Source organism: Thalassophryne amazonica, chromosome 16 (genome assembly GCF_902500255.1).
Source record: "Thalassophryne amazonica chromosome 16, fThaAma1.1, whole genome shotgun sequence".
NCBI classification, from domain to species: domain Eukaryota; kingdom Metazoa; phylum Chordata; class Actinopteri; order Batrachoidiformes; family Batrachoididae; genus Thalassophryne; species Thalassophryne amazonica.
The window spans coordinates 33,483,769-33,509,712 of NC_047118.1; the positions used below are offsets into that span (position 1 = coordinate 33,483,769).

At 42.0% G+C, this 25,944-nt stretch overlaps 2 protein-coding genes across 2 annotated transcripts in view; both read left to right on the forward strand.

The window, feature by feature from the left end:
- Positions 1-13,727, forward strand: part of LOC117528433 (sphingosine kinase 1) — a 54,394-nt gene extending 40,667 nt beyond the window's left edge. Inside the window, exons 3-5 of the mRNA XM_034191057.1 lie at positions 3,704-3,798; positions 6,573-6,688; positions 11,055-13,727. Coding sequence (XP_034046948.1) covers positions 3,704-3,798; positions 6,573-6,688; positions 11,055-11,943 — 1,100 coding nt within the window. The 3' untranslated portion in view covers positions 11,944-13,727. The remainder of the gene's footprint in view (positions 1-3,703; positions 3,799-6,572; positions 6,689-11,054) is intronic.
- Positions 13,728-23,519: 9,792 nt separating this feature from the next.
- Positions 23,520-25,324, forward strand: aanat1 (arylalkylamine N-acetyltransferase 1). Its single transcript, XM_034190210.1, has 3 exons — positions 23,520-23,685; positions 24,088-24,242; positions 24,332-25,324. The coding sequence occupies exons 1-3, from the start codon at positions 23,535-23,537 to the stop codon at positions 24,698-24,700; spliced, it is 675 nt and encodes a 224-aa protein (XP_034046101.1). The 5' UTR covers positions 23,520-23,534; the 3' UTR covers positions 24,701-25,324.
- The last annotated feature ends 620 nt before the right edge of the window (positions 25,325-25,944 follow it).

Genomic DNA, 25,944 nt, shown 5'->3' on the forward strand with positions numbered 1-25,944 from the left:
TCTTAGACTAAGCATGCATTATTGGCTACAAAGTGGACTTACTACTCTGATTTGATCAACAAAAACAAGCATAACTCAAAGTTCTTGTTCGACACGGTGGCAACACTTTTGCATGGACAACCACCTGTAGTTCGCTCTCCTTTTGCAGCACAAGATTTCCTGGATTACTTTGGGAAGAAAATAGAAGACATCAGGTTAAACATATCCCGGCATGCCTTAATCCAGCCACTACACCCTACTATTGATGTGGGTGCCACTACTGAGGTACTACCTAGATTTACAGAATTTGACAGTATCTCACTAGGCATGCTGACAAATCTCGTAATGTCAGCAAAAAGCACAACCTGTTTATTTGATCCTATACCAACAAAACTGTTTAAGGACCTGTGGCCCACTCTTGGGCCGACTGTGCTGGAAATTATTAATCTTTCTTTAACTTCTGGATCTGTTCCTAAATGTTTCAAATCTGCAGTGATTAAACCATTACTTAAGAAACCTAATCTTGACCCTAGTGTATTGACAAACTATTGGCCAATATCAAATCTATCATTTTTCTCTAAAATTCTGGAAAAAGTGGTGTCACGGAAGCTCGTAGACTATCTTACTGAGAATAATCTCTTTGAGCCAGTGCAGTCTGCTTTTAGAAAATATCATTCCACAGAGATGGCTCTCACTAAAGTGGTGAATGATCTTCTGCTTACAATGGATTCAGACACCACTTGTTGTGTGGGCCGCCAGAAGAGGAGGTACTGCTGGCCCACCACCAGAGGGCGCCCTGCCTGAAGTGCGGGCTTCAGGCACGAGAGGGCGCTGCCGCCACGGACACAACCGGGAGTGACAGCTGTCACACATCAACTCATGACAGCTGTCACCCATCTTCATTTCATCACTCCATAAAAGCCGGATGTCATCTCCACCTCGCTGCCGAGATATCATCTACCTGTGAAGGTACTTTTCTCTGCTGACCTAAATCATTGAATAATAACTTCTTTGCAGCCGTATTCCTGTGGCGTTTCATTATCTGTGGATTGGCGTTTGGTGTGAACAGCGACGGCTTCACTTCACACCCAAACCAGATAAGTGGTTAGACAGGAGCTGCACGAGTGTGTGATTAGAGGTGGAGGTGACTTTCCACCTTCTGACTGTTTTTGTTACTGGGTGTGCACACACCCACATCTCACTGTTTGTGCTCCTCGCCAGCAGTACCAGATCCGACAGTCGGGGACGGTGATCACCTGGGAATTCGGGACTTGGCCGTTCCAGTATTCTCCGGGTTCTGTGGTGGTGGAAATCGTGTGGTTCCGGCTCTTCTCAGGACAGACGTCTTCTATCCTCGAGCCTGCCCACATGTCACCTTGGTGTATTGACTGCTATCCGATTCTGTGATTGTCTGTATAATCGTTGTGCACATTCACAACATTAAATTGTTACCTTTTGGCTCATCTATTGACCGTTCATTTGCGCCCCCTGTTGTGGGTCCGTGTCACTACACTTTCCCCAACACCACTACGGTTCTATTGCTGTTAGATCTCAGTGCTGCATTTGATACAGTGGATCATCATATTCTACTTGATAGGCTTGAAAATCATTTTGGGATTACTGGGAGTGCCCTTGCATGGCTGACGTCATACTTGACCAGTCGTTCTCACTGTGTTTTGTACAGTAACACTACCTCTAACCTTAGTGACATGAAATTTGGGGTTCCACAGGGGTCTGTCTTAGGCCCCCTGCTTTTCTCCCTTTATATAGCACCCCTTGGGCACATATTGCGGCGTTTTGGGATTACCTTTCACTGCTATGCAGATGATACTCAGTTATACATGCCAATAACTGCTGGTAATCTCGTTCACATAAAACCCTTAGAAGATTGCCTTGTAGCAGTGAGAAGTTGGATGTCTAGAAACTTCCTACTTTTAAACTCTGATAAGACTGAAATGATGGTTCTTGGTCCAGTGACATCAATTTGACCAGTTAATGCTCAGCCTCAGCTCGTGTGTCATACATCACACTGACAAAGTGAGGAACCTTTGGCCTCCACATTAGAAAAACTGCTTTCTTCCACCTGTGAAATATAGCAAAGATTCGTTGCATCCTGTCTATGGCTGATGCTGAGACCCTGATCCATGCATTTATCTCTTCTAGATTGGACTACTGCAATGTTCTATTTTCTGGTTTACCGCAGTCTAGCATTAGGGGTCTCCAATTGGTTCAAAATGCTGCAGCCAGACTTTTGACACGAAGCAGAAAGTTCGACCACATTACACTCATTTTGGCATCCCTTCACTGGCTTCCTCTCCCAGCAAGATCAGATTTTAAGGTTCTGCTACTAACCTATAAAATTATTCATGGACTGGCACCCTCCTACCTAGCTGACCTAATTAAACCTTACATACCAGCCCGGGCTTTACGTTCTCAGGGTGCAAGACTACTTTGTGTCCCTAAGGTGAATAAGAAGTCTGCGGGTCACAGAGCTTTCTCTTATCGTGCCCCTGTTCTGTGGAATGATCTCCCTGCGTCAATAAAACAGTCAGATTCTGTGGAGACTTTCCAGTCCAGACTTAAGACGCACTTATTTTCCCTTTCATATGGCTAGCATACTGGTACAGTTTTGTTTTACGCTTTTTACTCTTTTAATTCATTTAGTAGTAATTGGAGCGGGCCGCGGCCTCAACTTTACCTAAATTCTGGGTCTTTTAGTGAAGTTTAGGGCTAATGGCCGGCAATCACCTTAGTATTTCTCTGTTTTTCTTGTTGTTTAATGCTGACACATTATGTAGTATTTCTTGTCTTTCTGATGCCTGATTCTGTTTTTTCTCTCTGTTTAAGGTGCAGCTCCATCCAGAGATGAGAGTTGTGTTCGTGTTGGCGATCCTCCTGTCCTGTGCACCAATTGCATTTCTTGTATATTCGTCCGTGAATTGTTCTGTTAATTGTTCTGTAATTTATGTTTTGTAGCATGGCCCAAGCAGAGGGTCACCCCTTTGAGTTTGGTCTGCTTGAGGTTTCTTCCTCAGAGGGAGTTTTTCCTTACCACTGTTGCTCTGGGGGTTAGTAAGGTTAGACCTTACTTATATGAAGCGCTTTGAGGCAACTCTGTTGTGATTTGGTGCTATACAAATGAAAATAAATTGAAAATTGAAATTGAATTGAAATTTGAGGCTGTAGATAGGTGTCTTTTATACAGATAACGAGTTCCAACAGATGCCATTAATACAGGTAACAGGTGGAGGACAGAAGAGCTTCTTAAAGAAGAAGTTACAGGTCTGTGAGAGCCAGAAATCTTGCTTGTTTGTGGGTGACCTATGATGAAAATTACAGACCTCTCATCTTTCTAAGTAGGAGAACTTGCACAATCAGGGACTGACTAAATACTTTTTTTACCCCACTGTAAATGTCCACAATACGTACTTGAATTGCCTGAGATTGCAGGAAAATGTATCGTTAATTTCAAAGAAAGCTAGTAGATCCGCCCCCATGTATCCTGGTTACCTCATGTGAAGTGCGCTTTACAACATGACTGGTGTTATGTTATATGCATACGAGTGTGGAGAAACAACTGGTGGTGAACACTGTGCACTTGAAGTGCGTCTTGTTTTTCCTCCACTCTGTATCATTTCTGCTTTAGTCACTCTGTTTTGAATCGCAATCTCGCCCCCGTTTCATCCTATTAGCAATCACTGCCATCTGTGTATTTGTCTACCAGAGCACCAGAACCACGCTCGGGAGCTGGTGAGGAAGGCCGACCTGTCGCAGTGGGACGCACTGGTCATCATGTCTGGAGACGGGCTGCTCTTTGAGGTGCCCTCTGATTCTGCACACATTGTTGTGGCTATATGATAGGGTGAAGGAGGAAAGGAAAGGAAAGGTGGTGAGAAATGTTGAAGTTAATGTGTCTATTCATGGCATGTTTCAGAATAAGTTTAATGATATAATCTACATTTAGAAACTTTATCTTCAGGGCATTTAGAAACTTCATTTTCAGTATTTTAGTGTGTTAAATTCCTTTATTTTGTTAGTATTTTTTTTGTTTTGTTTTGTATTTTTTTAGTAAAGACAAATACTGTCCTTGCCAGAATATACAGTAGTGTTCACAATAATAGTAGTGCTATGTGACTAAAAGGATTAATCCAGGTTTTGAGTATATTTCTTATTGTTACATGGGAAACAAGGTACCAGTAGATTTAGTAGATTCTCACAAATCCAACAAGACCAAGCATTCATGATATGCACACTCTTAAGGCTATAAAACTGGGCTATTAGTAAAAATAAAATAGAAAAGAGGGTGTTCACAATAATAGTAGCATCTGCTGTTGACACTGCAAACTCGAAACTATTATGTTCAAACTGGTTTTTTAGCAATCCTGTGAATCACTAAACTAGTATTTAGTTGTATAACCACAGTTTTTCATGATTTCTTCACATCTGCGAGGCATTAATTTTGTTGGTTTGGAACCAAGATTTTGCTTGTTTACTAGTGTGCTTCGGATCATTGTCTTGTTGAAACACCCATTTCAAGGGCATGTGCTCTTCAGCATAAGGCAACATGACCTCTTCAAGTATTTTGACATAGTCAAACTGATCCATGATACCTGGTATGCGATATATAGGCCCAACACCATAGTAGGAGAAACATGCCCATATCATGATGCTTGCACCACCATGCTTCACTGTCTTCACTGAGAACTGTGGCTTGAATTCAGAGTTTGGGGGTCGTCTCACAAACTGTCTGCGGTCCTTGGACCCAAAACAACAATTTTACTCTCATCAGTCCACAAAATAGTCCTCCATTTCTCTTTAGGCCAGTTGATGTGTTCTTTGGCAAATTGTAACCTCTTCTGCACATGTCTTTTATTTAACAGAGGGACTTTGCGGGGATTCTTGCAAATAAATTAGCTTCACACAGGCGTCTTCTAACTGTCACTGCACTTACAGGTAATCCAGACTGTCTTTGATCATCCTGGAGCTGATCAATGGGCGAGCCTTTGCCATTCTGGTTATTCTTCTATCCATTTTGATGGTTGTTTTCCGTTTTCTTCCACACGTCTCTGGTTTTTTTTTGTCCATTTTAAAGCATTGGAGATCATTGTAGATGAACAGCCTATCATTTTTTTCACCTGCATATAAGTTTTCCCCTCTCCAATCAACTCTTTAATCAAACTACGCTGTTCTTCTTAACAATGTCTTGAACGTCCCATTTTCCTCAGGCTTTCAAAGAGACAAGCATGTGCTGGCTTCATCCTTAAATAGGGGACACCTGATTCACACCTGTTTGTTCCACAAAATTGACGAACTCTCTGACTGAATGCCACACTACTATTATTGTGAACACCCCCTTTTCTACTTTTTTTTTTACTAATAGCCCAATTTCATAGCCTTAAGAGTGTGCATATCATGAATGCTTGGTCTTGTTGGATTTGTGAGAATCTACTGAATCTACTGGTACCTTGTTTTCCATGTAACAATAAGAAATATACTCAAAACCTGGATTAATCTTTTTAGTCACATGGCACTACTATTATTCTGAACACTACTGTAAAACAGTTTTTTTTTGTTTGCTTGTTTGTTTGTGAATGAGATGCCGTCATTTGCCCAAAACACAAACAAAATGGACAAAATGTTGAAGACAGGCTGGCTCCACACATCCTGCGATAGACAAAAAAAGCAACACGCTGCACAGTAAATTCATCCAATGTGAATAACAATTCACAAAGTTTAATGGAAAAAAGCAAGTTTACATTTACACTTTGTGTCACAGTGTTAAAGTGACTGACAGCAGCTCTCTGCTGCTCACACATTAAAGACAGTGTACCAGACTCATACGCACACACAGTTGTGTTCAAAATAATAGCAGTGTGTTTAAAAAAGTCAGTAAAGCTCAAATAATAGCTTTTATTTCCATACACATAAATGCATTGTGAACACTGCATATTCTATTCCAAATCAAAACTGATCAAACTGATACAAAAAGTGAATTAAGTCCCTTCATCTGCTCCCTTGTTTTCACTCGGAGTCGCCACAGCAGATCCAAGGTAGATCTGCATGTTGATCTGGCACAAGTTTTACACTGGATGCCATTCCAGACCAAATTCCACATTACCTGGAGAAATATGGCAGGGGTGGGGTTTGAACCAGGAATCTTAAACTTAAACTAAGCATAGCAACCACTTGGCCACCACCAGTGAAGAAAAAGGAATATTAGGTTGTTCAAAAAACAGCAGTGTCTCCATTTTTCTTTGCAAACTTCAACATTTACTGTATAAACTGAAAAATACTTGAAGATTTATCTTTCCTGTGAGTCACTGAGCTAATATTTACTTGTATAACCACTGTTTCTTAGAACTGCTTCACATTTGTGTTGCATAGAGTTGACCAACTTCCGGCACCTGTGAACAGGCATTGAAGCCCAGGACGACTGGTCTACATTCTACAATTCGTCTACTTGGTTTTGCCGTAGAAACAGCATTTTTTTTAAGTCACCCCACAAGTTTTCTGTTGGATTAAGGTCCGTTTGGGTGGGTGAGTGTGTTCCCATTCTGGTTGTTTTTTGTTTGTTTGGTCTGGTTTTTGTTTAGGTGATAAATGGTCTAATGGACAGAGAAGACTGGCAAGAAGCCATACAGACACCTCTGGGTATTCTACCAGGTGGCTCAGGCAATGCCCTGGCTGCCTCCATCCACCACTACTCACAGTGAGTCCATTAATGAGTCATTTAAATGCATGGATCAATGGTACAAAAGAAGAGTCAAGAAATTACTTCCTTGACCTAAATCGGGGCGATTAGTCTCGTTTCTGAGGCTGTAATTATGCAGAAGGCTGACTGGGCACCTCGTTTTTCATGCGGACTGCTCGTCAGTACAGTAGGAAGTCATTTCAGGCCACTGATAACTCTCCGAGGAGTGAAGTAATGGGTTTAGAAAGTCAACACTTTATGAGTGATTATACAACCCCTGGCAAAAATTATGGAATCACCGGCCTCGGAGGATGTTCATTCAGTTGTTTAATTTTGTAGAAAAAAAGCAGATCACAGACATGACACAAAACTAAAGTCATTTCAAATGGCAACTTTCTGGCTTTAAGAAACACTATAAGAAATCAAGAAAAAAGATTGTGGCAGTCAGTAATGGTTACTTTTTTAGACCAAGCAGAGGAAAAAAATATGGAATCACTCAATTCTGAGGAAAAAATTATGGAATCACCCTGTAAATTTTCATCCCCAAAACTAACACCTGCATCATATCAGATCTGCTCGTTAGTCTGTATCTAAAAAGGAGTGAACACACCTTGGAGAGCTGTTGCACCAAGTGGACTGACATGAATCATGGCTCCAACACGAGATATGTCAATTGAAACAAAGGAGAGGATTATCAAACTCTTAAAAGAGGGTAAATCATCATGCAATGTTGCAAAAGATGTTGGTTGTTCACAGTCAGCTGTGTCTAAACTCTGGACCAAATACAAACAACATGAGAAGGTTGTTAAAGGCAAACATACTGGTAGACCAAGGAAGACAGAAAACTTAAAGCAATATGTCTCAAAAATCGAAAATGCACGACAAAACAAATGAGGAACGAATGGGAGGAAACTGGAGTCAATGTCTGTGACCGAACTGTAAGAAACCGCCTAATGGAAATGGGATTTACATACGGAAGCTAAACGAAAGCCATCATTAACACCTAAACAGAAAAAAAACAAGGTTACAATGGGCTAAGGAAAAGCAATCGTGGACTGTGGATGACTGGATGAAAGTCATATTCAGTGATGAATCTCGAATCTGCATTGGGCAAGGTGATGATGCTGGAACTTTTGTTTGGTGCCGTTCCAATGAGATTTATAAAGATGACTGCCTGAAGAGAACATATACATTTCCACAGTCATTGATGATATGGGGCTGCATGTCAGGTAAAGGCACTGGGGAGATGGCTGTCATTACATCATCAATAAATGCACAAGTTTACGTTGATATTTTGGACAATTGAAAGGATGTTTGGGGATGATGAAATCACTTTTCAAGATGATAATGCATCTTGCCATAGAGCAAAAACTGCGAAAACATTCCTTGCAAAAAGACACGTAGGGTCAATGTCATGGCACAGGGTCAATGTCAACGAGCAGATCTGATATGATGCAGGTGTTAGTTTTGGGGATGAAAATTTACAGGGTGATTCCATAATTTTTTCGTCAGAATTGAGTGATTCCATATTTTTTTCCTCTGCTTGGTCTAAAAAAGTAACTGCTACTGACTGCCACAATCTTTTTTTCTTGATTTCTTATAGTGTTTCTTAAAGCCAGAAAGTTGCCATTTGAAATGACTTTAGTTTTGTGTCATGTCTGTGATCTGCTTTTTTTCAACAAAATTAAACAACTGAATGAACATCCTCCGAGGCCGGTGATTCCATAATTTTTGCCAGGGGTTGTAGAAACCGTTGACCCAGCACACTCAGGCCCTGCTGTTAGAAGTTATCTCCTGACTCTCTTAACACCACAGAAGAACTTAGGTCAAAATACTTCCAGTATTGGCCTTTTGGTGGATGCTTCTGACTGATTCCTCATTGTTCAAGGATACGCTCATTTCTGGAAAGTGACTTGATTCCTCAAACCTGTGCTGCAACCTCTGAGCCTCTTTCCTGGAAATAGAAATGTATCCTTGTCCTCTCCAATAGATTACTTTGAGTGTTGGATATTTCATCATTCTTAGAAATAAAAGTAGTAAAAGTAGTCATTGTTCATGTCAGGGGACATTGGAAATCAACCTCAGTGGAAATATGTACATTCAGTTGTCTCTGTAAATAGAATATTGATGCATTGAAAGATACATTGACTAGGGTCGAATCCCTATTGATGATTTTTGGCCTCAATTTATGACCTGATTTCAAAATTGAGGAAATCGGGCCCAATTTTTTAAAACAGTAGGCAAAATTCATATTACCTATTATCTTTTTTATCCCCCTTACATACGAGTGCAAGCACGTATTGCCGAATACACCCAAGCACGTATGATTCCTATTACACTGTTGTTTTTGAGAAACTCTACTGCCGCATGTTTCCCAAACTTTTCCAAAAAGCCAAAATGTTAACGTCTCAAAACTGTGATATGTTGAAGAGCGCAACATTCTTTTGATGGGATTCATATTACAGAGGAGAATCAGAAGGAGGCTTCCGCTCAGAGAACAGTACAACATATTGTACCCACTTGTGCACTTTCACTTACTTTTACACAACTATACTCCTGAGCTATAATGCTACTGCGATGAGAGACCGCCTTTACACAGTTCTTTGAAACATAATTTGTTCATGATTTATCCTTAAATTGCAGGAAAATCATGCTATCTGAATTAATGAATTACCCAACTAGCCAATGAGAAGAAATGTAGTCGACTAGTTGGGTACGAGCTTGTCATCATCGAATATTAGGACTAATCCTCCCAACCCCAATTATAGCACACACAGAGGGAGTATTGCTTAATTCTTTGCATAGGATGCCATTAAACTACTATATTTCTATTTGGAAAATTATAGTTGGCTGCTATCTTAATATATAAAACGCATTTACGAGGTCTGTGAGAAAAGTAACGGACCTTTTTATTTTTTCAAAAACTATATGGATTTGATTCATATGTTTTTACGTCAGCCAAGCTTGAACCTTCGTTTGTATGCATGAGTTTTTCCACGCCTGTCGGTTGCGTCATTTGCCTGTGGGCAGGCTTTGAGTGAGCACTGGTCCACCCCTCTCGTCGTTGTTTCATTGCGAAGAAATGGCGGAATGATTTGGGCTTTTTCCATCAGAATTTTTTCAGAAACTGTTAGAGACAGGCAGCTGGAAACCGTTAAAAAAATGTATCTGGCTTTCGGTGAAAATTTTACGGGCTTCACAGAGAATAAGGAGTGTTACTACAGCTTTAAGGATGGCCCACAATGGCGCGTGGCGCGCTCCGAGCCGCCATCGAGAGGCAGAAATCACCACATCATTTCTAAACGGATGGCTGTGTGGAGCCGGGACCGTCGTGTGCAATTTCTCTGGTTATCACAAGAGCTGGACATCAGCCATTTTCCGGCAGATTTCACTTTTAACAAGAGATTTTGTCATGGAAAGCCGCGCGGAGGCTTCGCGCGTCACGACCGATTCGCTGATGAAGCGAGACAAAGGAACACCTCCGTTTCGGAGTGCCAGAGGACAAGTTGGGACATGCCTATCTCGGCTTTCAGTGCTTACCAGTCGAGTGAGTATAAGAGAAATTGTGGAGAGCTGGGCATGAGAAATTGCACACGACGGTCCCGGCTCCACACAACCATCCGTTTAGAAATGATGTGGTGGTTTCTGCCTCTCGATGGCGGCTCGGAGCGTGCCATTGTGGGCTGTCCTTAAAGCTGTAGTAACACTCCTTATTCTCTGTGAAGCCTGTAAAATTTTCACCGAAAGCCAGATAAATTTTTCGAATGGTTTCCAGCTGCCTGTCTCTAACAGTTTCTGAAAAAATTCTGATGGAAAAAAAGCCCAAATCATTCCGCCATTTCCTCACAATGAAACAACGACAAGAGGGGTGGACCAGTGCTCACTCAAAGCCTGCCCACAGGCGAATGACGCAACCGACAGGCGTGGAAAAACTCACGCATGCGCAAGAAGGTTCAAGCTTGGCTGACGTAAAAACATATGAATCAAATCCATATAGTTTTTGAAAAAAATAAAAAGGTCCGTTACTTTTCTCACAGACCTCGTATAGCACTGTTAAGAATCTTTGCCTGTCTCGGCATCTGTGTCGTCATCTGTCATGTCCCGTCAACAAGGCCAACCATAACTGAGAGAATATTTTGTGACTTGTTTCTGAGACCTGTGATCTCCCAGGTCAGCCAAAGGGAAATCCCAAGCTGATAAAAGTGCTTATTTTTAGGTGTCTGGGTAAATAGACGATAGTAAAAGTTTGATTTATGTTCAAGCTGATCGACAACATTTATACTAAATGTGATTGATCTTTTCACAGGTTTAAGTTTTGCTGTATTTATTCCACAGGTAACTCATTCAACCAGTGATTGTTTTCAGTTCTCCATTTGTGTTTCAGGTCACCTCCGGCATGGAATGAGGAGCTTCTTTTGAGCTGCGGCTTCATGCTGTGCAAAGGTCTAGTCGGCTCAATGGACTTGGTGTCAATCCACCTGGCCTCCAGGCAGCGCATCTTCTCCTTCCTGTCCCTGGCTTGGGGATTCGTGGCCGATGTCGACATTGAGAGTGAAAAGTACCGCCATGTCGGGGCAATTCGCTTCCTGATGGGCACCTTGGTGCGCCTCACCACCCTCAGGGTGTATCAGGGCAGGCTGGCGTACCTCCCTGTTAAGGAGATGTCACAATTTTCAGGAAGGAGAATCAAGGCAAATCCGATGCCCTCGACCCCTCCCCACCCTTCACTCTGCTCCAACCTTCCCTGTCAGCTCAACCCCAGTACCTCCCCGAACCAGAATTCTCGACACAACAGCACAAACTCCAACCGCAACACCAATCCCACCATCCACAGCAAGAGCTTGGAGACCCAAAGCAACAGTAAGACCAGAGAACCATTGGATTCTCTCCTGGATTCTCTGGACCAGCCAGTCCCAGACAGCTGGACTGTGGTTAAGGAGGAGGACTTTGTCTTGGTGTTGGCTGTTTACCAGTCTCACCTGGCAGAGGATCTATGGACAGTTCCCGGTGCTTTGGCAGATGACGGGCTGATTCATCTCTTCTACGTGACAGCAGGGATCTCCCGCCCTGCCCTGCTGCGCCTCTTCCTCGCCATGGAGAAGGGAGCACATTTGGCATGTGGCTGCCCTCACCTGGTGTACGAGAAGGTGAAAGCGCTGCGGCTGGAGCCTGTCTCTCCACAAGGCGTAATCACTGTGGATGGAGAAATGGTGGACTACGGGCCGGTCCAGGCACAGATTCACCCGGGGCTGGCCAGACTCATATGTCTATGAACCTGGAATGTCTCCATGAATTTGTCTTTGTTGTAACAGCAGCGTTTACTCGATTGTGTGTGTTTGTGTTTTGTTTTTAGAAGTGCCAAAGACTTTTATCAGCCTTTGGAAAATCCTCTATTTTTTTACAGGGTGTTCATCCTACTTTTTACAGACTCTGTTCCTGCATTTCTGTCACTGTTTGATTCAGGGTCAAAACCATTGTTGTTTGTTTTTGTTGCTGGCTGGTTCCAGCTTAAAGATGTGTGTAGGAGGGAGGACACAAATGTATGTGTGTGTATGTGAGTGTGTGTGTCAGAGAGAGAGAGAGAGGCTGTGGTGCACTCTGCTGTCAGACCTCATGAACGTGACACATGTGAAGAGAAGCACATTCGCCCCGCGAGGTTCCGGCAGGCCGACAATCTTCAATGTGAGCTCCTCTGAGGATTTTGGGCCTGACTGTGCTGCCTGTTTCCTGCCTGGCAGTGTCAGTTTTGAGCCTTCAGTATTATGGAGAATCATCTACAGCTCCCATCATAAAACAGCATCCCCAAGCTGAAACTTGGTTTCACTGCAAACTGATTAAAGTGCAGGCGAGGCACCGGGAGACCAGGGGCCTCATGTACAAAGCGACTTTACTCACAAAAATGTGTACATTCTTCTTCACGCTAACATTCCGATGTATCAAAAGTGAAATGACAGTGGAAATGTGCGGTGCATCACGCAAAAATCCTGGCTTGTGTACATACGTTTCTACTGCTGTTGTTCCACTGTCGACACATGGATATGATGCTGGGAAACTGTTAATAGTGTGAAAACATGAGATCATCAGAGTGATGTGCACACCAGAGACATACTGATGAACAATTAACACACTCTCGTGTTTAGAATTATATAGGTAGACATAAAAGCATGTGCAAAGTAATGCGTAAAATGGCACAACAGTGGCTGCGTTAGTGCTGTTAGAGGACCTTGCAAATGGTGCAACCAGTAGAACATGCAGATTTATTTGCAAATGATGATAATTGGCTCATATGCCAATTTCCTTTACCAAGGCCACTGTCACTGAAGTTGCGCGCAGAACTGCGGGCAGCCCAGGAACGCAATCATCTCAGTGTCATCCATGTACATCACATTCCAACATTAAAGCATAATTTGCAGCGAGAGCCGGTTTCCCTAATGTAATCAGAGCTATTGACTACACACATATTGCTATAAAAGCAACATCACATGATGAATTTGTTTTTGTTAATATGAAACATTTTCATTCCATCAGTGTTCAAACCATATGTGATGTGCAAATGCATCTAACTAACATTGTGGCTAGGTGGCCTGGTTCAACGCATGACTCATTCTTCCTGATTAACAGTGTGGTTGAGACAGCCCAGTCTCACGCTTTGTTTTCATGCTCCTGTCACAAAATGAGTGATATTTCCATGAAGCGTTTTTTTTTTTTTTTTTATTTTGCTATTATAACTCTAAATTCTATCCATAACCTCTCCACCACCACCCCACCAACCCCACATTTCATGCCCCTGTCTGGCACATGCGTGATGAGTAAATAGTTTATTCACGTAATTGTTCTGAACTAAAGCAGCGTGGGCACATTTGGGCATGTGTGCATTCAAATACATTTTTTTTATTATTATTTTTGTTTCTTAATCGTGAAACTAGAGCTTCATAACAGGGGTGGCCTAGTGGTTAAAGCATTGGGCTTGAGACCAGAGGATCCTCGGTTTAAAAATAACTAAGGGCCCTTGGGCAAGGTCCTTAATCCCCTAGTTGCTCCCGGTGTGTAGTGAGTACCTTGTATGGCAGCATCCTCACATTGGGGTGAATGTGAGGCATTATTGGTAAAGCGTTTTGAGCGTCTGATGCAGATGGAAAAGCGCTATGTAAATGCAATCCATTTACCATTCTTAACAGGGCCCCAATTTTCTCCCTGTGTTCAGTATTTGTCAATAAGCGCATGTGTAATGTTGTGAATGTCACACACTGTCCACCGCAGGGCCCCTCACTGTTTTAACTTCAGTGTGTGTGTGTGTGTGTGTGTGCGTGCGTGCGTGCACTGCCCTGAGCCCACAGCATTGCGGCCTCACACACGCTCCTACTAAAGCCCCTTTCACACCAGGGCTGCTCCCAGTTGCTCCCTGTGGCGTCATGATGACACAGGAATGTCTGCATCAGGTGCGTGCAGCAGGGGGCAGAGAGGAGGTGAGAACGCACCCTGCAGGTTCTGTGCACAGAGAAGTCAGAGTGCACAGTTCGGCTGCAGACAGACTGTGCACTCTGACTTCTCTTCTACTTGTTTTTGTGCTGAGCTGCAGGGCTGCGCTCTGAGATCTGTTATAGTTTATCTTTCCTCCTTTGACCGCGAGATGTACGTGCATGCGCGAACAAACTGTAATGAGCAAATGTGGAGATGTCTGGAGTTCTACTTGATGTTGACATGTCCTGTCTCTGGCAATCAGTCTGTGAGCAGGACTTTTATGGATTTTATTTAAACACATTTGTGAGAGAAGAAGCTGCAGCTGTTTCACAGTGCCTCTCTTCACCAGACAGCACCACACAGAGAGGAGCAGCAGCTGCAATCAGCATTTTTTTTCCTGTGGTCTTTTTTTGTTTTGTTTTTACTGCATTGAGTACACGGTATAAAACAATCCTGCGTCATTTATACTTCAGGAACAACGGAACACAGCAGAAATCATAAATTGGCATCGAGTAGCGTGGTCTTTCGAGGGCATAGCTTCCGAGGCACATGGAGTAACGCCTCTTTGCCCCGACTTGCGCTGGAACCACTTCCTTTCTGCGTCAAGCACAGGACGCCAAAAAAATTAAACAGGTTTAATTTTTCGGTGCCCGACTTTCTTCCTCCTTTGCGTCCCTCCGTAGCTGCATTGTCTTGGCACTGAGTTGCTTCCATGCGGCATTGTCATAATGACGCACAGCGCAACTGGGAGCAACCAGGAGCACCCCCGGTGTGAAAGGGGCTTAACTCTTTTACCAATTCATGTTTTTTCCATGTGCAAGGGTCCCAAATAAACTATCCCTGTGTGTCTCCATGTCATGACCAGTCATCTGCAGCACACACAGTATAATTTCTTTTCTGTGTTCACGTTGACTGTTCTGACAGAGAGGAATTCCAAGCTCCCAGGGCCTATTTACATGGATTTACATATTTAAATAGGGGCATGGAAATCGAGGAGCTTGGTGTGTGTGCATGTGTGCTCAATTCCACATTCAGTAGGATGTAGCCAAGTGCTTGCTCACAGGGGGTCGTTTTGACCGTTGGGGTTTTACATAATTATTGTATGGCCTTGCCTTACAATATAAAGCACCTTGGGGCAACTGTTTGTTGTGATTTGGCGCTATATAAAAAAATTGATTGATTGATGTACAAGAGAAACATGCTTGGATCCATGCGTATGCACACATTGATACAGCTGGATAATTTTGTGCTTATGCCAGTTTCAGGGTTTTGGCGTACACCATGTTTCAGTAGGAAATCCACGCAAGTCTGTGTACATGAGGCCCCAGGTCACACCTCTTGTCCATTTCCTAAAATGCTTCATTTGCGCACTTTACACTCACACCCAAATGCAGACCGTCACTTTCGTTTCCCATCCCCCTTCCTACTCCCCTTACAAGTATTCTCTTGCATCTCTGCAGCACTTAGTGTGGAGGAGCGCAGCGGTCGACCATGCATTTGATCTCCTGTCCTTTCGAAGATGTGCTCTCCCCTCCCAAGGACAGGTGTGGTGCTAACTAAAGCCCTTTACGACTTGGTGAGCACTTACATTCAAATGCAAAATCTTAACAATAGTAATTTTCATCATCTACATGCAGCTTCCCCAAACACATGAAGGTGAAGGTCACCCGTGCAGAGCAGGATTTCATACTGGGTCAGTCAGCAGTGTGCGTGAAAATGCTTGAGATTAATGTGATCAAGTGCTTTGCGCCGCTTTTTTCACCAGTTAAGGGATGCTGCAGCGAGAAATGTCACTCCAGCAGAGCAAAGTGGAATTGGTGGCATTATCCTTCCTCACCCCTCTGTCTCATGCAAATTCTATCACATGGTTATTTCATGTCACCATGACCTCAGCAGTGAGAGCAGCAGAGGAGATCCAGTGAGCTCATCGTGCACATAATTATCTCCGCCACTGAGGTTTTCAACCGTGTCTGTTTGCCTGTTAGCTGGATTACTGAAAAAGTCGTGGCAGCCAAAACGATTCCAAAGCCCGACCAATGCAGATGCCACATATCCAGCTCTCCTACGATATCCTGTAAAGCTGCGCCCTCCAGAGTCAGGTGACATCAGTGCACTATCCAGTTGAACAGCAGTGTGCTATCCAATTTAGGTTTCATGTAATACCTGATTCAGCAGTAGTGCTATCCAGTTGGGTCGTTGTCACTGTCAATAAGCAAAATGCAAGTGCGCATTACTCGTGCACATGCCTGAAAATCGGCCTTGCACAATGGTCATATCAAACCGTCTTCCAAACACATGGCAGTACAGTGAGAGTAAGCAGAGTGATCAGATGGTAAATGAACTGCATTCATATAGGGCTTTTCCATCTGCATCAAACGCTCAAAGCGCTTTACATTAATGCCTCACATTCACCCCGATGTGAGGGTGCTGCCATACAAGGTACTCACTACACACCAGGAGCAACTAGGGGATTAAAGACCTTGCCCAAGGGCCCTTAGTGATTTTCCGGTCAGGCTGGAATTTGAACCGAGGATCCTCTGGTCTCAAGCTCAACGCTTAACCACTAGACCATCACCTCTCCATCAAATCAGGCATGTATTTTAAACTCTGTAAGCGCTCAGGAGATGTAATTAAAAACAACAGGTGCACATTGTGCTGTTTCTGGTTGAGTAAACGGTTGCTGTAGCATCAGAGCATGAGAGTGTAAAATGTGTAAAGACAGTGGTTGCGTACATTGAAACAAGTGATGTAAATGTGATGCACCATTCACCCTGTACAAGTTTCAAACTCAGAAGAAGGATCCAGAAAGAAGGAGAAGGTTTCATATCATTGATCAGAATAGGAGTCTATTGATGAAAATATTTAAACGAGAACACTGCGCTGACAAACCTCCACCAACACTAGTTTCCAATTCCACAAATTTTTACCTTGGAAAAAGATTTCACCATCCAGCTGAACACATTACATTCAGCTGGATGTGTGGCATTTTCTTTGGTCAAGCTTTTTCATTAAGCAAGAAAATGAAATAAGTGGATGAGGTTGAGAATGACCCAGAGTGGACTCCATTAAAGGGGTTATATTATACACATTCATAAAGTTACAGCTGTTTTCTCTCACTGTGTATTTCTTATGACACATTTTGTATGATATCATACTAAAAGTAAAGCGTGATATTTTGTGTAGGGGAAGCCGGGGCACAGTGGACCAGAAATGTTGTTTTGTGGCAGCATAAACACATTATGCATAGGTTTAGGTCATGCTATCGTGGATTTAATACAGCAAGTTATTGTTTATAAGGCTGTGTAATTTATTTCTCCCAAAGTGTAATTTACAGCTGTTTAAAATCAATTTTAAAATTTTTGATTCACTGTGTCCCGGACACTAATTCGCGGGGCACAGTGAATCAGTGTCCAGGGCACAGTGAATCAGCTTAAAATATAATGAAAAAACACATGATTATAAAGATTTCTTCAAAATTATTAAATATCTGCTGATGCATATACAAACTATAATCCAGCAAACCAGCTATGTAATGTGTGAGTGTCTTATATAGTGATATAAGTGGACTCAAATCTCAAATCTCGTTGCAATGCAAATTACAATGACAATAAAAGCGATTCTGAAAGTCCTTTAGAAACTATTATAAATACAACTGTCAGAATTTCTGTTCAAATGTGAAAACAATTGTTTATATACATAAATTATAGAAATAATTCATGGAAAAATAAATGTATCTTCAACAAGTAATATTCCCTGTCATCCCTTGATACTGGGGCTTAGTAAAAATCACTTTCTAGATTGATTCACTGTGCCCCGGGTGCATGTGACACATGAGTCATGTTATCAAATAGCTGATAGTCTGGAGAAGACATAACACATATTCATCAGTTGGACAGGTAGTCTTCTAACTAATAATTTTTTTGGGCCACCTTTCCTCTGTTGTGAGAAATAAGTACAAAGACACTGACATCCACAAAATGTACTTTTGATAGGAAAAAAACTGACTTCACTTGCCACTTAGTTTTACCGTTAATGTATCCAAAAACAAAACACTAATTTATAAGGGGGATGTCTTTATGCATAAAAATATGGCATAACTGCTGCAAATATATATGTAGTATTGCAGATATACCTACTGATTCACTGTGCCCCGTGATTCACCGTGCCCCGGTTTCCCCTATATTCCTACAAATTTCCATGCGCAATCTGTGTTTTGCATTTAACATTCAGAAATGTGCATTAGGGTTAGAGTAAGAACACTAATACAATGAAACAAATTTCTACCTTTTTTCCAGATGGACAATCTGCCGTTTTTATTTATTGTTTTGTTTTTGTTTTTTCTGCTGATGTCATCACCACCTGCTGGCTGACAAATGCTTGATATGTGCATGAATTCTGTTGGATAACTTTTTGTACCTTTTACTACATGAAGATAATCTGTTTCTCTAATAGTCAAAATTATCTCATAAGAAGTGATGCATGTAATTTATTTTAAAAAATGTATTTTGAAGAGGAGACGTTTCTGTGCCTCTTATTCACTTTAAATAGGAAGAAGCTACTGCTTGCAGGACCCTCTCTAAATCAGAGAAGACGCCTGTCAGTCTGTGAGGCCGTGCCAGATCAGTGGGCGTGTCTCACAGACTGAGCAGAAGTCCATATATGGCCATTTGTAATGTACGTCACAGAAGTTCAAAATGAGCAGTTTCAGGTTTAAACTTTCTTCAAAGCAATAGAGATTCTAAATGCACAATCACAGACCTGTGGAACTTTGAAAATGTGTGAGACAAAATCACAAACATAAATGTAAAAAAATATATTTTACTCAATGACCCCTTTAAATTTGGGAGTAGATAAAGATAAAGTGATGGAGCCAAGAATGTTATTTGATTTTTCTCTGACATGTTAGGATTTCTTGAGATTCAAATTCTCAAGAAATTATGCATGATTTGCAACATAACTGTGGAATAGTACACATCCAGCCACAAGCCTATCAGAATAAATGGAACAATATCTTGATTATCTACAGAGTGAAGGGAATGGACGCATGTTCATGTGTACTTTTGAGCAAATCCTGAGCATTCTAGTGATCTATTGATCAGGTCTAGTGGTCAAAAAGCATGGAGAGGTTTCTTCATCTTCTTCTTCTCCTACTCCTTCTTTATAAAGCCCCGGTCACACGGCACAACGAAGTCCAAACGAAACAAGAAATCTGGACTTTTGTTAACTTTCAGAGGCATTGTTTAACCTTTGTTCAGCTTCGTTCCTGCAGCTGGCGCTTCGTCAGAATTTTTAAACTGTTAAAAAATTTAAACGAATACCGACAACAACCTCAGTTCGTCCGTATTTTGTTTTGCGTTCATGTTTGACGGTTTCAAATGGTTGCTTAGTTTTTGTAATGTTAGCATTTCATTTGACTTTTGTCCAACTTTGTTCAACCTCCTAAGTCTGACATATTGAATGAAGGTTGACAAACCCGATATCTGAATGAATCAATAACTAAAGCTTCGACAAGCTGAACGAAACATCCTTGTATCGCTAATGAATTGTTAATTTTTGGGAACGAAAAAGCAACGTTTTTCATACAGAAACAACAGCGTTAAGAACATTTATCAACTACTTTAACTATTTATGCATGTTTAAGCCGTTTGTGGCGGGTCTGTGTGTGCGTGTCTTCGGGAGTAGCCTTCGTCTGACACAGACAGTTAACCGTGGCTGATGCCATGGACTCGTCAGAGGTACTCGTTAGGACAAGTACTATCACAGATAAAGTGTACAAGGTATAGACACGCCGCCAAAACTCAGAATGTGAAGACATATGAAACTTCTTCTGAAGACAAAAAAAAAAAAATCTGGCACCTGCAAGTCCTGTGGAAATGAGGACAAGGCTGGCTGCGCTTGGTTTTATACCCGCTTTCGGTCATGTCATTGTGGATGTTTCGTTTCAAGTGTGGAGGTCGATGTTCGCTTTCCTTTCATTCATTTTGTTCTGTTTGAGTTCGCTTGACTCGCAGGCTTTTCGGTGATGGGAAGAGTGCAGGATCTTTCATCCACCTTTTCTTGGCGATTTTTACTTTTTATCCTTTGTCCAGCTATCGCCGTGTGTCGTGTGTCCGGACATAAGAACTTCAGCCTTTACAGAGCTATGAAATCTAAGGAGTTCCCTTCAACATTCCTTTTTTGTTGTTTTTGGGCCCCCTACAGGTGACTGCTGCATAAATATTACTTTAGCATATTTGTCACATGAATAAGGGTGCGTTGCTTCATGGGCTGTAACATACTGGAAGTTGTCTGTTGTTTTTTACTGCAGTGCCGAGTTCTGCTTACAACTTGACATTTTATTTTTTTTATGCATTTAGTTTTTGATATTTTCTGTATGACAGTCAAAGAACAATCTGTAAACCTTCATCCTCAGTGACATCATTCAGGTGCTGTGAAATGCATTCATACATTCTGCAGCCTGCTTTCATGAAGTTGTTCCTGCAGCCGCCTCTTCATAAATAAGTCTGCATGGGAGCAACGGTAGAGATAAGCTATGCAAATGCTTTGTCATGGCTGCACATTTGTGGACTGATGGGTCCCTCTGCTGGATCTGGACTAAACATTTTATCCTGCTGTACAATGCAAACTGTTTAAACCTCCCAGCTTCATTAGCTGCAATATCCAAACCAGACATTGTAATGTCTACGTGCAAACCTTCATTAATCCAGCCTATTGTAGTTAAATAGATCAGATTTTAACACATTTAAATACACCCTTGCAAAGACCTGCTCTGCAACATGAGTTCAACATGTTCAGGTAGGAAGGAGTTTTAAAATGCTTTTATTAGAACTGTTAAATTGTACACTGACTGCTGTAATAGTAGTTTGTTGATTTGGATCCAAAACTATATATATGAATATTTGTGTTTGTCATTGGTGTTGTGACTTTTAATGAATGACTTATTCCTATTCAGTCTATATTTTTACAGAGATACATTTTATAAGGATCACAAAAGAATATGCAAAATATTGTAATCTCAAATGCGTGACTCATAATAAATGAATAAATAATTGATATACTTGCCTGTAGTACTTTGTATATTTTGTTTCCATTCAGTTAGAAAGTGTTGTGGTGCATATAGACAGTCTATGTGGTGCATCACCTGAGAAGAAAATGACAAAAACAAATCGGGCATAAAAACTAGGAGAGAGAGCAGTCACAGCCCTCTCTGTGCATGTCTAATCCAGATCAGGATGTCTCGCTTGCAAATCCTCACCAGAATTTCCCAAGATACAAAGATTTCAATGCAACGTGCAAAGCTGTACCCACAGATATTTTGTTGCATATTTATAGAAGTAATTTGAGCCAGACGGAAATAAATAACCTCACTTGTAGTTTGAAGTAGCATTAAGCTGATACAAATGCTCATAAAAAGTAAGACCCTTCGGCTGCTCCTTTGTTTTCACTCGGGGTCGCCACATCGAATCCAAAGTGGATCTGGATGTTGAATTGATACGTTTTACACTGGATGCCCTTCCTGACGCAACTACACATTACATAATTAAGTTAAAATTATTAGTAGTAGTAGAATTGATATAGTATAGTAGTAGTATTGATGCTGTTATTTTAAATAACAATAATAATCGTGATCTGTCTTAATAATATCAACCCCTGTGATAGACTGGTTTCCTGTCCAGGGTGTACCCCGCAGCTCACCCTACACAGCAAGATCACCAGTGTAAAACTAACACTGACAGTGTACATATGGTCCTACTCTGCTCAGAGTGGGGTCATATGTTCACTGTCAGTGTTAATTTAACACTGGTGATTTTATTGTATATGACTCCTGGAATAGGGTTCAGCCCCGCCCTCAGACCCTTGATTGGAACAAGCACATACAGAAAATGAATGAATGCATAATAATAATAATCACCATCATCATCATTCATTCAATGATTCATTTTCTGCTACTTATTTAGGTCTGGGTCACAGTGGCAGCAGACCAAGCAGCTCATCCCACACTTCCCTACCCTCAGCCAAGTCCTCTAACTCTAATGATATTAATTATTATTATTGTTATTATTATAACTGGAAAGAGTTTATGCAGTCATGTGGTCAGAAGTGTTTGGTGAAATTACAAACACTAAACATAATCCATCCATTTTCTATACCTGCTTACTCCAACTAAGGGTCACTGGGGGGGCTGGAGCCTATCCTACAAGTCATAGGGCATGAGGCAGGGTACAACTAGGACAGGACCCCAGTCTGTTGCCACTAAACATAATTTTTAATACAAATTATGACCTTTACAGTTTTCTTTAGACAAGTCAGGGGATGGATACATGAACATTTCCAAGTTATTGAAAATGTCTTGGATTTTATTTACATCAATCATTAAAACATATAAATAGTCCTTCTTGAGTAGGCAGTTCTCAAAAACTGAGTAAATGTGCAAGAAGGTGGTTAGTGAGGGAAGCCACCAAGACACAGAAGGCACATGAGAGACACAAACCTAGATTTGAACGGTGTTCTATGAATGAAAGCCAACACTTCCAGTAAATCTTGATAAATTTTTTTCTAAATACTTATGGGCCTGACTGTACTACTATTATAGTGGGGGGGGCTTGCCAAAATATTTACCTCCCTGAAAGAAAGAAAAAAAGTTCTCTGCCCATGCATCCACCTTAGTTTAAGTTTTCAACATTTCCTCAGCACTAAAGGAGCATTGTGTTGACTGGAAGTGATGCGCAGAGTTGTGACAACTTGTGTAATCCTTCATTGTGTGACTCATAGTAATAATCACTCCATAATGACAGGAGACGTCTGCAGAGCAGCAGGAGAGACGGAGGCGCGCAGAAGGAGAGCCGCTCCGTAAACCTCGATCTGCTCCGGTAAGTTTCACCGCCGGAACACAAACTATAATGTGTGCGTGCGTGTGCGTGTGTTTAACATAATTGGAACCTTAAATTGTCTATTTTGTTGCATATTGGTCAGAAATGATGGAACACAATTGTACTCCCAGTACACTTATCGCCAAAGAGTTTGGAAACGCAGTGAATTCATCCTGTACTCAGTGTACATGTTACAATAGAAGTATGAGTACTTTTAATAAATGGTGCCGCTCTCGCGCGCTTTTACCAATGTAATAATCGTAATAATGATTTGAAAAAGCTGCATTTTTCATCGTGAACAAACAGGCCGCATGTGGTGATTCAGTTCAAACGTTTTAAAATGATCTGCCAGAAACAAAAAGGCCACAGTGGACGCGTTTAATTGCAGGGTTCGTTTACTTTCATAGATGTGAATCACAGCTGCCTCCAAAGACCTTTGTTCTTTTGTGCTCACAGGGCCTGACGGAGGCGCAGCTCCGGAGACGAACACGAGCAGAGAGAAAGAAGTTTTTGGGGGAGACTAACGTCATAAGATGTCCATGTTGGGCGCGCAGCCTTTCATCAAACCGATGCAGACGTCACCTGCTTCACCTGTCATCCAGAGGAGACACACTCTTCCAGCCAGCGAAGTCCGACCGCTCAACACGCAGGACGCCATCAGCGTCTTTGAAATTGAGCGAGAAGGTGAGTGGCACGTGGGGGGGAAACCCCGACTGTCATATTCACGAGCTCATATACCTTTTTAAAAATATATATATTTACGTGAAAAATTGATTTTGACTTGCACGATTAACTCGAGGATGCGCTGAACTGTGCGTAAAAGTAAAAGCAAACCTTTTTACGCATGGATCGTTCAGCGCTCTCTCTCTCTCTCTCTCTCTCTCTCTCTCTCTCTCTCTCTCTCTCTCTCTCTCTCTCTCTCTCACTCTGTATGCTCATATACCTTTTTAAAAAATGAATATTTATGAGAAAACTTGATTTTGACTTAACTCGAGGATGCGCTGAACTGTGCGTAAAAGTAAAACCAAAACTTTTTACGCATGGATCGTTCACCTCTCTCTCTCTTGCTCTCTCTCTCTCTCTCAGCATTTATCTCAGTGTCGGGGGAGTGTCCCCTCCACCTGGATGAGGTGCGTCACTTCCTCACTTTGTGTCCAGAGTTGTCCATGGGTTGGTTTGAGGAGGGTCGGCTGGTGGCTTTTATCATTGGTTCTCTGTGGGACGGAGACAGGCTCACTGCAGTAAGACTTCCCATCTTTGTGATCCTTTCATAGTATTTTGTGCAATTAAAACACATCAAATTGGAATTAAATGTCCAACTTTGCCTCAGGAAGCGCTGACGCTCCACAAGCCCTGCGGCTCCACAGTCCACATCCACGTCCTCGCCGTCCATCGCACCTTCAGACAGCAGGGCAAAGGTCCAATCCTGATGTGGCGTTACCTACAGTATCTCCGTTGTCTGCCTAACGTGCGCCGAGCAGTGTTGATGTGTGAAGATTTCCTCATTCCCTTTTATCGCAAGTCAGGCTTCAAGGTTCTGGGCCGATGTTCCATCACGGTGGCCAACCTGACCTTCACGGAGATGTGGTACCCCATCAGCGGTCACGCTTACATGAGACGCAACAGTGAAGCAATCCGGTTCCCGCAGCATCCACTGACTCTGCCACTAGCAAAGACTGATGAACATGTTGATGTATGACAGGTTCGTCGAAAACAGTGATGTCACTGTGCATGGCGAGGGGTCAAGAGAGCGCAGGATTTTGTCCTTTTTTGCTGGGCGATGAAACCCTGCACCCTTTCAGGCCTTCTTGGCTCATGTTTGACTCACTGATTTAAAAAACTTGCATGTGTTTTAATGGGAAATTTTCCAGCGTGACAATAACATGAAGCAGAGTCTGCGTTCTGTGTGCATCGCCCGCCTGTGAAGGGAATACGAGCATTCGACGAGTCACTAAGTGCCACTTGCATTCGTGGCTGTAAGCTGTCTCCTGCTGATCACCTGCCTGGCCTTCCCACATCTATGGACTGACGTCAGTGACCAGGCTTTAGCTGCTCCACCTCTATTAGGGGGCTTTAGCTTAGAAGATCCACTTATCGGTCAGCAAGAAGATCCAAGGACTTCACCAACATCTAACCTGGTGACTTAGGGTGTAAATAAGTGATCCAGACTTGGTTTTAAAGGTGTTTCCAATATGTGACTGGTTGATCTCCTGCTTTTCTCTCATCGTATCACAGCTTCAACTAAATGTTTTTGTTTTTACTGTGGTTTTTTTTAGATTAAAACCTGTGTGCACTTTGTATCCGCTGCTTTATTTTTATTACATGAAAATATTTATGTCAATATCTTGTTAGCCTGAGAGGCCTTCCCGCATCTCCTCAGTTAGACACACGCAGCTGAAGGAAGCCTTTCACTCTTGAATGTAGCGTTAATCCACTACATGGCTCGTTGTAATCCACTAACGTGGCACGGTGAGTAACTGTCACTGTTCTGAAGGATGGACCTCAGTGTAAAAATGAGCCATGAGGCCAACAGGCATCAATGAGTTAGTCTGACTGAAAGCAGCAGAAAACTGAAAAGCCATCAACCAAAAATCAACATTTTCATTTTAAAACTGAGAAATGACACACAAAATGGTTCACTGTTTTGTTGACTGAGACAAAATGATATTTGGTGTTGATTGACAGAAAGTGTGTAAAAAAAAAAATCCTCACTCACATCACTTTACAGTCATTCACACATGCATCAGTGTTAGTGTGCTGCAATTTAATATGCTCAGTCACCCACCAGAAACAACTTGGGGATTAAAGGAGACCTGCATTGAAAAAAAATGCAGTCAGATTTTTTGAACAAAAAATGACTTACATTTACACATGAGATCCTTCTGAATGTAGTAAAGTAAATCTGGAAGCCCAGATCTGTCATTCAATGGCGAAATCTTCATT

What these genes read in the sequence shown, in the direction of transcription:
- aanat1 (XM_034190210.1), top strand. Translation starts at nt 23,535, where the DNA reads ATGTCCATGTTGGGCGCGCAGCCTTTCATCAAACCGATGCAGACGTCA. An exon ending in CTTTGAAATTGAGCGAGAAG is followed by an intron (nt 23,686 to 24,087) that starts GTGAGTGGCACG and finishes TCTCTCTCTCAG; the next exon opens with CATTTATCTCAGTGTCGGGG. An exon ending in ACGGAGACAGGCTCACTGCA is followed by an intron (nt 24,243 to 24,331) that starts GTAAGACTTCCC and finishes ACTTTGCCTCAG; the next exon opens with GAAGCGCTGACGCTCCACAA.